Source organism: Plutella xylostella, chromosome 5 (assembly GCF_932276165.1).
Source record: "Plutella xylostella chromosome 5, ilPluXylo3.1, whole genome shotgun sequence".
Classification (NCBI taxonomy): domain Eukaryota; kingdom Metazoa; phylum Arthropoda; class Insecta; order Lepidoptera; family Plutellidae; genus Plutella; species Plutella xylostella.
Genome location: NC_063985.1, coordinates 4,966,428 through 4,977,191, shown reverse-complemented (window position 1 = coordinate 4,977,191; position 10,764 = coordinate 4,966,428). Strand labels below are relative to the sequence as shown.

General features: G+C 36.0%; 2 protein-coding genes across 2 annotated transcripts; one reads left to right on the top strand and one right to left on the bottom strand.

The window, feature by feature from the left end:
- Positions 1-1,754: 1,754 nt before the first annotated feature.
- LOC105389292 (nucleoside diphosphate kinase 7) lies at positions 1,755-5,505 on the bottom strand. Its single transcript, XM_011560388.3, has 7 exons — positions 5,322-5,505; positions 4,963-5,243; positions 4,646-4,807; positions 4,146-4,344; positions 3,539-3,784; positions 3,092-3,205; positions 1,755-2,491 (listed from the first exon to the last, which is right to left on the bottom strand). The coding sequence occupies exons 1-7, from the start codon at positions 5,322-5,324 to the stop codon at positions 2,351-2,353; spliced, it is 1,146 nt and encodes a 381-aa protein (XP_011558690.3). The 5' UTR covers positions 5,325-5,505; the 3' UTR covers positions 1,755-2,350.
- A 348-nt stretch (positions 5,506-5,853) lies between these two features.
- On the top strand, positions 5,854-8,906 carry LOC105389293 (nucleoside diphosphate kinase 7). Its single transcript, XM_011560389.3, has 7 exons — positions 5,854-5,990; positions 6,289-6,566; positions 6,980-7,141; positions 7,430-7,628; positions 7,868-8,113; positions 8,285-8,398; positions 8,738-8,906. Exons 1-7 carry the CDS (start codon positions 5,988-5,990, stop codon positions 8,885-8,887), a joined length of 1,152 nt encoding a protein of 383 aa, XP_011558691.3. The 5' UTR covers positions 5,854-5,987; the 3' UTR covers positions 8,888-8,906.
- Positions 8,907-10,764: the final 1,858 nt, after the last annotated feature.

The window sequence follows — 10,764 nt, the reverse complement described above, 5'->3', positions numbered from 1 at the left end:
TTGAATGGTATCAACTTTAAATATTTATAGTATTGATTTATCCTTGGACGTGTTGTATAAAAGTTATAAACTTCTTGTACCTACCATTACCAGGTTTCTAGCTAATGTAAACCATCTAGTATTTCCACCTAGAAGACTATAATAGATTTTTCAAAGTACGTACAACTTTCCCATTGTTATTGTTTATACACATACCTGTAGGCATACCTACTACGGTTATACAGTATACTGCTCTACACGGAACACAACAATGATTCTGCCATTAACTCATTTCACAAGACCTAATTAGGTACCAATGGTCTACCATTGTTTGAGATAATCTGTAATATGATTTTGGGACTCATTAGGTGTAAAGGTAATGAAATTAGATGAGTATTAACATACAATCGTTTTTTATTTATCTCACGTTTTGTTGTACATTGTAATATTGAGTACACGAGTAAAGTCCGATAAACTATTGACGAATACGCCTTGTCCGAGACTAAGTTAATGTACCTATACGACTTTGCTTACTATTGAGTAAATAGACGACTTATTCTCGGATAAGCCGTCTTCGATGCCGAAGTTGGGCCTGAAACATACAATGAATAGTTGGGTACGGTTCTACCTTTTTTGGCATAAGATTTATTTGCCTAATCTCGTATTGCATAGTAACGTTTCGTCAAAGTCTCGTTACGCCGAAAATCGTATGGCATAAATCTCGTTTAGTAAAAAGTTATTTCGCATAATATTGTTTAGCCTAATAATGGTATGGCCAAATCTTGAATAGCCTAATAATGCTATGGCATAGGTTTATACAAAGTAATAATATTCGTTTGGCTTTAACTTTGACGGAGCGTCTCCCTACATAGCGCAAACTGGTGCCTTGTATTGTTTCCGCTGTTTGGAAAACGCTCCGCTCCGCTTCGCTGCGCTCCGCTTTGGTTTTGATGAACATGTGCACCTAACACGCTCCTCCTCGCTTTGCTCGTCGTCGCACCTATTTTTAGGTTTCGATCCCATGGGGTTTGTAATAATTATATTGGTCGTTAACTTTCGATTTTTTGATCATACAATATCGTGATTTTCGGGATGTAGCAGAAAAATACCACAATTTGTACATTTACTACATACTTAATATATTATTTATTAAGATAACATTAGGAGAAACAAGATTATACATAGGTATAGACGAACATAAATTTGAGCAAACGAAACTTAGGTGTTCAAAGATTGTGCCTAAAGAATTTTAGACGAAACGAGCCTTATGCCACATAAGTCTTGGCAAAGTGATGGTTCGGCCAAAAAAGTTTAGACCATACGAGTTATGCGAAATGAGTTTTGGTCAATAAAGATTATGCGAGATGAGCGGAACCCGTTGGGTACACAATGCAGCCATTTCTAATAACGTTATAATTATAACTTTTGCCCTTCTATTGACCAAACAAATTGTAGTAAAATTATAATCACAACTATGTGAGTACCTATTAATTAGTAAAGATCGTTTTTATGAAAACCCGAACAGCACTCGTATAAATTAAATACTCTAACATAGGGTTTTAGTTAAAAATATCAGTCTTCAAACAGATTATAGATCTTCTTTATGTTAACACAAAACATACAGTTATAGTTCTTGTGTACCATACCAACGTATCGGTAAAAAATTGCGGTCTTATCACTTAAAGTGATTTCTTCCAGACAACCTTTGTGTGAGAAATCGCTTTAAGTGTTAAAGCGTTACTATCTCAATCTAACATAAAATAATTACACAAACGTAAGATTTATAACCAAATATTTATTTCAATTTTATTTGTACTGTATGATACATGCAGTACAGATACTGATAGGTATATGGTATGATACAAGCTAGATACAATGCAATGATAGTTTAACTATTTATTTCATTGTCGTATTTAATCAACGTTTATCACGCGGGCGCACAAAAACAATGGGAAAATGGCGAACATGTCCTCTTCTTTATCCTGCTCTAATCGTAGGTCTTTCAATACTCCTCCTACTCTCACTCATGTAACGCTCACCATTTTCATATTATTTCTTTATCAATGCGTGTTACACTTCCCCTCTATCATTCACAACAAATCGTGCAAAAACATACAATATCAACCCTTGGTGCCGACGACAAAAAATATTTTGGCGTGATTCTAAAGGTGAGAAACTGCATCACTTACTAGTGAGAAAACAATGAGCCGCTCTCTGATATGTTCTAGTCATTCATCCTTTTACGAATGTTTTATCATGCTTTAGCCTGTATTGTATCGTATTAAGAACGTTAGATTACACAGAAATGCTCGTCAAAATGTTGTAATCTATACCCACCCTAAAATTATCTACTCTAGTAATTAAGTACAGTTCACAGCTCCAGTATCTTGAAGAAGTACTCCACCTCCAGCAGTCCATCTTCAGGCAGGTCGCTGCAGTGCACCGCGTTCTTCACCTTGTTGACGCCGAGACGAGCGCGCAGCGTGTGCGGCCGCAGTAGCCGCGCGATCTCCTAGACGCACAGGTATTGGTATTTATATTATCACGGCCGATATGTTGCTTGCTTGTGTAAAGACTATTATAATATATAATAGTAATATACTATTCGCTATTTATAATTTGCTATCGAGTCTATCGACCGGAAATTAGTAAACTTTAAAAGAAAAATTTAAAAAATATCTATCACAGCCTTGAATTATAAGATTTAGGTTTTATGGTAAAAGTTTCTTCCTCGTGTAAAGACGGTTTTTATTTTCGCTATTTATAATATTCTGTTTTTATATTGAACGGAAATTAGTAAACTTTAACGGAATAATTAAAAAAATATCTATCACAGCCATGAATTATGTGCATTTAGGTGTTATGAAAAAAAGGCTTTATCATTTGTTATTATAAAGATAGTATCTCAATAAATACCATAATACTACTATTTTGCAGGCATTATGCACACCATAAAAATAGTATTTACTATTTAATGAATGATAAATGTCGAGATGTAAGTAATTTTCACAATTGCATGTGAAAATTTCGTCTACATAGTTGCAACTGACAATGCGATTAAAATGTTCGAATGTAATTGAGGAAGTGAGTTAAATGTAATAGGTATACTTACAGGATCTGTAGGTCCAACCATTTTCCTAAATTCTACAGCCGTGTTCAGAGACTTGTCTTTGGCCACAATTTCCATGGCGACGCACGGGCCACTTGCCAACTCCTCAACCATACCCTGAAATTAATTAAGAATTTGTGAGACTAGATAGGGGAGTTATTTAAACATTATAGTTAACAACAGCTTTGACTTTACATACGCGACATAAAACTCTCAGTGGCTTCAATGAAAGCTAATAACAACACTAACTTCTGTTTTTGTACCTCATAGAGTTGATAGCCAGCATAAAACAGCTTATTAAGCTGCTACTCTACTCCCGAAGTTGACCGTCATGGTTAGGCGAATACGAGAGTGCGGAGTGTCATTTCGTATAACTTCGTGCAAGTTTACCTAAATTCGATAAAGCATCAAAGCAAGTACCTACAAGATCAATAATCATAAAAAGCCCACCTGATATTCCGGAACAATTCCCTTATAGACTTCATAGAACTCATTAGCGTTGACACTGTCAACTATGAACATATTAAGTGCGGTAATATCGAAGCCTCCATCGTCGATCATCTCCAGGGCGCGCCCAAGCAGGCCCTCCCTCACCGCGTGTGGCTTCACGATGCAGAGCGTGCAGTTGGAGAGAGTGGCCGTGAGCCGCAGCCGGCTGGACTGCAGGGGGGGCGGTGGGAAGAAGTACTCCAGATCCTATCAAGTATTGAAATTAATGAGATTAGTTATATTAGTTTGTAATGGACGAAGGAAGCACATGATCGGGAATGGTGGTCAGTTTATAAGGAGGCCTTTGCCCAGAAGGGTGGACACAACACACAAGCTGCATTTAAAAAAAACTTGGATATTTTACAGGGTTCAGAATCAATAGCTTGTGTGTATCAATTAAATATAGTACAGCTTATTTATCTTCCATATGACTTATCAAGGATCAAACTGTTTGTACTAGAGGGGTATAATTTTCCTTATCACTAGTTGAATGTACCTATGTATTACCATGTACTAGTTATTCTATGGTATTACAAATTACCTGTTATTCTATGGTATTACAAATTACCTGACATGCCAGGTCTAGAGTGGCTGAAATGTGTGCACAGTTGCGGACATTGTCTGTCCCATACAGTGCTCTGATAGTGCCTGGTGCTGCCTTTGACGGGTCTCTGTCGCCAAACACCTTCACAGCCTGGTTCACTGCGTCATGGCCCACCAGCTGCACTCCATACACATGCTGGCCACTCAAATGCTCTAACAAGAAACTGGAAAACAAGAGGGTTGCCATGAAGTTAAATTATTAAGGAAGGTATTGAAATACATCTTGGGCCAAAAACCTTAGTTTAAATAATATTATTTTCATATATTTTTATGTTCATTTAAATTATGTGTATGCTCTCCTTGTCACACTTTGAAACAACATGTGTACTCAAGTATTTTGTTCTGGTTCTGACATCCTGATAGATAGCAATAGGAATCTTACAAACAGGAACTGTGAAGTAAGCATAAAGGAGCTTTCAACTATCAACCAGAGGAACTTTAAGAGGCTATATTAAAAAAACTCACGGATATTCAGGGCTTGACAGCTGTGCTCGATAAATAAAATTGACATCATCAGCTGTGAAGAGGGTCTTCTTCATCCTTGTAATCTTAAGTCCATGGTCATGAAGATGGGTTAATATTTTCCCCATAGTTTTCGTTGGCATTGGCTTTATCATAACAAATGTCCTGAAATTTAATTTCATATTTGTCAAAACCTAAGAACAAAATAATGGTTTGAGTAGCTAAGACCTAGGGTAGGCCTTAGGCCATTTATATTTCCTGTGGCACTATCATGTTTATGTGAAGAAATTAACTAATTAATATGTGTAAAGTAAACTTACAGTTGCATATCCTGCTGTAATCTTTTCTTGGTATCTTCACAGGCAAAGTCTACTATTTTAATTAATCTTCCTAGAATAAATAGTGTTCCCCCGATGTAAAAATTATCAATGGTCACTCCATTAACTTTGACTCGCTTTACGAATGTCTTTCGAGTTTTTAAGTCAAACATTTCTATAGTATTATCAGTGGGAAAGTAAAATACGTTGAACCGGCGAGTCAAACTAGCCTGGTTGTCGTACCATTCACCAATAAACGAGTATTTATCACAGTAAGACCCATCCTGAAATAAAATAATTATTAATACAACTCGCAGTGAATTATATTTATTTTGATTTCTATCTATAACAAAAGAACATACCATATTTATAATTGTAGAATGTACGATAGGCCAAGAAGAATGTACGATCCAAGGTAATAAATATTTACAGTACACGTAGTTCAATAAAATAAAATGTTATGGTTGTGTTGATTTTTAAGATATTTTAAATAAACTGTAAACAACAAACAAAAAACCGTCAAAAACGTAACCATGGAACTGACACTGTCAGTGACATGACATTGACATTTGGAATGTCAAAAATATGTTTTTTTGTTCTGTGTGCCTGTGAGCGAGTCGTGTTGTTGTTATTATTCTGATGTCAAAGATCAAAGAAAGTAACGCACGCATATAAAAAAGAAATATTCTAGATATTATTTTCCTTGTATTCTAGTAATCTAGGTGCCCTTTATACCTAGTACAACATTTTCATTCCTGCAAGTCCCACAGCCTTATAATAATAATAGCGTCATGGCCATAGCCACAGGCTCATAGACTAGAGTTAAAGTCAGTTTCATATCCGGTTATAAACTTTTTCCGGTTCCGGTTACTATTTTTGTTGATAAATATAAACATTGAAGTTGATTGTAATTTTATTTTAGAAAATAATTGAGCAGTAGGTACGAAAATATTTTGAGTTAGCTTATAAATAAATATCAATCAATTAATCATTGCGCATCCATCAGTTTAGCAGCAACGTTATCAGTGATGGTAAGGATGAATCATCTTCAGTCGAGCCAAAGTAATGAGTCGACGAGCATGAAAGCGCTCATAGCAAGCAGTAGCAAGGGTAGTAAGGATAGTAGATCATTATAATTAGGTATAAGTACTTACTTATTACCATACCACACATAAAAACCACGTCAGCATTAAATGTTTTTTAGCATTTAGGTAGTAGGTATACTTACAGATTTCAAGTGAACTTTGATCCACACATTAACTATGCTAGCAGCTTTATTCGACGCTATTTAGAACATAATACCTACTATAATTTTATTATTAATTCCAGGAATTTGACTATTTTGATAAACACACATTTCTATGTGAAATGTATGATGAAGAGGCGGATAAAACAACAGAGCTTATACTGAATTTCTTTCCGTTTGATAATTCTGTCCAAGTTATTGATACTAAACGTGGGAAAAAGATGCTTAAAAGGACTCAGTTACCATCATTTAGTCCTGCCATGTTACAGATTGGAAATATTGTTAATATATTTGGAAAACTGTTGATGTTAATCGATAGCGCCCCAGCAACTAAACGGACTTTATTCAAAGACGTTGAAAGGTAATTTAACTTATCAACCTAAAGCCCGGGGTTTTCAGGCTCAGTAGCTGGCTGGCGTGGTGGTCAGTGAGGGAAAGCTACTGGGTTCGTGAAAGCCAGTATACAGAAGAGCACAATAATAATAAATGTAAGTAGGTACTCATTGTGTGTCCATTATCTATAAGTAAGGCACCTACCTCGGGTTTTTTTTTTTTAAATCACCTCTGTTGAGGGCGAAAGGCTCCTAAAGTTAGTTTTCGGTGTTCTTTATTCTTCCGTTGATCATTTCTTACCAGGTTTCGGCTCTTCGATAGACCCATATTAATTTAGGAATTCGGCTCGTCAAAGGTCTAGTACAGTTCACCCTCAACAAAAACTATCCTGGATATATCTACCTACTTACCTAACTACTTTTTACATTTATAAATTTTTAGCACTTTCGTAATGATAAAACCAATACCAAGGAGCGCACATGGAAAGATTATAACGTTTATAATGAACAAAGGCTTTCGTATTGTGAAGATAAGAAATGGCAAAATAAGTAAAGATTTTGCCATGGAATTGTACAGCAACCTTGGAGGCAACAAAAATTTACCGTAAGTAACCTTAGGAAGGTTGTCGTTCGATCTATTAGATGGCGCCTCTTCTTCTTAGTACCTAGGTAAGTACCTATAATATTAGGTGCTGTTGATACTTACGCCACTCGGAAAGGCTCATTTTGTAGGTATACCCCTTCATCACTTTCTCCGCTTCGGATCCATACTTTCAGGGATCGAGGATACATCTGTATATATCTTGGCAGGAATAGCTTGGGTTGTTAGTGTTGGTACTATTGACTACTCTCCGCATTAACAAAATTTTGATGACCACGATACCCTCCCCAGCGTAATCGTAGACTACATAACGAGCGACGAAGTGCTTGGGCTGGAGCTGGCGGGGCCGCGCGCAGTGCAGGCCTTCAGGGAGTGCCTCGGGGCCACCGACCCGGCGGACGCCGCGCCGGGCACGCTGCGGGCTCTGTTCGGCGAGAACGTGCTGAGGAATGTGGCCCATGGAGTCTCCACGCCGGCGGACGCTGCTAAAGTAGGTGCTGTCGTGGGGAAGTACCTACCTAGATTCAGTTTCACATATCTCTGGTTTCATATCATAATTATTATGATCTGATTTGAAAATATTTGGTTTACGAGAGTTGATCGTGTCTGGATGAAGAAGCCCATGTCCTAGAAGTTTGTTAGTTGAAGACCATGTCGTATATTACTTATATATTATGTACCTACATAAGTTCCTATATAATTCAACGCGTCTAATTATTTTCATTACAGATGATAGATGAATTCTTCGGCGTAGAGAATGGTAACCCAAAGATTCCTTATCGAGCAACTTTTGAAGACTGCACGTGCTGCATTTTGAAACCTCACGTGTTGATAGACGGTAACGTGGGAGCAATTCTCGAACATATATCCACATCGGGACAATTCTATATATCAGCTATAGCTATGTTCACTGTGTCTATGTCTAATGCTAAAGAATTTTACGAAGTTTATAAAGGCGTTTTACCAGAGTATGAGGTGCGTGAACTTTTAAATAAACTAGACCTAAACATTTGTAAGGTCCTAGAGAAAGTAGTAACACTTCCCAAGTCTAAATAGATTTACCTATCCTCTTCTGATTTATGATACGAAAATCTCTGATCTCAATAAAACTATAAAATGTTGTTTTTAACCCTTTTCACTTTTCAGGCCATGTCACTTCACTTAGCTGAGGGAAACTGCATCGTATTGGAAGTTAAGTGCAATGACTCAAAGTTAAACTGTGTTTGTGAGTTTAGGAAATTGTGCGGGCCGCGAGATCCGGTAACTTTTTATGAGCACTTTTTTAAAGTATAAAGTTACCATCATCATTGCAGTTAGAGTCAGTTGTAATACCCACCTACCAAGGTAATATGTACCCTGTATTTATATTTCAACGCCTTTGGGGATGCCATATGTAGCAATACAGATATGCTTTCAATAACATGAAGTAGGTACTAAAAGAATTACTTAATCTTTATCTTATTTATATTATCAAATGTTATAGTTATGGCAATTTCATTATCAAATGTTATAGTTATGGCAAAAAATCTATTGTAATCTCTCATTGAGGTTGAGTTGTGTCTGCATTGTTCTATACATAATCTCCTTATAATATTACAGGATGTGTGTCGGCAGCTATATCCAAACTCTATCCGGGGTCTGTATGGTAAAACTGTTATCCACAATGCAGTGCACTGCACTGACCTCCCTGAGGATGGTGTAACAGAAGTTGAGTACTTCTTCAAACTTCTTGCAAGCACCACATCCTAATGCTTCCTGTTAATATTATTGGCTTGGCACGCTACGGCGTGTCTAGATATTTTTATGAACTATAATCACTTTACTAATGATAATGATTAAACTTCAATTAAAACAGTTCTGAAGGGATTAGATACTTTATTTTCCCCTTTTATATTTAGCCGATTTAATTAGAATCACATTAACAACATTAGTAGTAGAGTGAGGCTTAGGAAAGAGATTTGTGCTGCTACTGGGAGATGTCTATGTCCAGCGGTGGATGGTTAAAAGCGATGATGACATTGAATTAGGAAAACTATTTGGTTTTGTAATCATTTTTAACAACAAAATCATTTCCTTCAATTTCAATTCGATCATACATCCATTTTCGGTTCATTCTGAAAATATGGTATTGTTAAAATTGTAAAATCTATTTATATGTAACATAAAAAGGATGCTTTACAGCTTTGTCATTTTGTTACCTGCATTCATGGCCACATTTGCCTGAAGAACACTTGGGGCATGGGAAATGACATCCAGGGCAGGTCTCATCTAAGCAGTCACACAGGTCTTTACCAGTGGCACCTATACGGCCGCAGTCGTCATAGAGTGATTTAGTTTTTCGTCTGTAAGGTCAGAATTGTTTATAAATTAATAAAAACTTTGTGAAACCATGTATATTTTTAAACATATTCCATGGAAATAATCTTACCCTAAAGAATAATTTCTGCGATTTAGTTTTCTTCTTTCTCTTGCTGATGTTTCAGGATCAAAATTTTCTAGAAATTTTGGTGCATTTCTCATATTTTTATACATACTCTCTCTATAAGATTTTAATACAAGTATCTATTTAAATTGTTTGTAATATAGCTTATAGGTAAATGGGTTAACCGATAGATTTTATAATAAAATTAATCAAAATTAGAGGCTTCAGTATCAAAACCAAAACAAACTTCAGAAACCACAGAGTAGAATGGCAATAAAATATTTGATTTGATTTGATTAGGTATTAGAAACTAGCTTGAAACAACAATGAAATGACAGCTGATGAGCTGACAGCCATCAGCCATGTTTTTCGATTACTTTCCATGTCATCACAACATGATAATGGCAGAAACCTGGAGACTATAGTGCCACAATCTTATCTGTTCCGGTGACGACGTCGCTGTCATCGAATCCAGTGATGCCATTGATTAAATTTTGCCTATTTGTGGTCTAAACGACAATGCATTTCTGCTATTGCCTAATTTATAATTAGGTACACTCATAAGTATAGATAAATCAAAATATTGGGTCGATAGTAAATGAAAGACGATATTATATATCAAACGACATTTGTTGTATGGAAAATTTTTACAAGGCGAACAGAAATAAAATAAGCTCTAATTATGTTCTGATAAAGGAGATTAAGGGCCTGTTTCACAATGTCTGGTTAGTGGCTACCTATAACATAAAACACATGCTGTCACTGTCAAAAAAATAATAACAAAGAGTGACAGCATGTATTTTATCTCACAGGTAGCCACTAACCAGACATTGTGAAACGGGGCCTTATCTAGATTACAATGGTATAGGTAATATCAGATCTGTGGGTCGTGGAAATACCGAAATAGACAAACTTAAAAAAAACTATTAATTATTATTTATTTATTTATGAACACTTTATTTTACATTTTCTAAAGTAACAAAAAATAAGAGCATAAAATTAAAAGAAATTAAGACGATGTACAAAGGCTAATTGCCAAAAAGCAATTTCTTCCAGCCAACCCTTGATAGGTTGGGAGAAGATGTCATTAATCATCATTATTTCGTCTAAAATCGCTGCAGGTGCGCGAAATTCTTTTTGGTATACTGCCTAAGATTTAAAGTAACATATCACCTGTAATCAAAGAAAAACAAAGATTATATAC

Excerpts from the sequence above, each read along its gene's own strand:
- LOC105389293 (XM_011560389.3), top strand. Across the intron at positions 7,142-7,429 it reads GGAGGCAACAAAAATTTACC|CGTAATCGTAGACTACATAA; the intron begins GTAAGTAACCTT and ends TACCCTCCCCAG. Across the intron at positions 8,114-8,284 it reads GCGTTTTACCAGAGTATGAG|GCCATGTCACTTCACTTAGC; the intron begins GTGCGTGAACTT and ends TTCACTTTTCAG.
- LOC105389292 (XM_011560388.3), bottom strand. Across the intron at positions 4,808-4,962 it reads TTACAGCAGGATATGCAACT|GACATTTGTTATGATAAAGC; the intron begins GTAAGTTTACTT and ends ATTAAATTTCAG. Across the intron at positions 4,345-4,645 it reads CTGTCAAGCCCTGAATATCC|TTTCTTGTTAGAGCATTTGA; the intron begins GTGAGTTTTTTT and ends CTTGTTTTCCAG.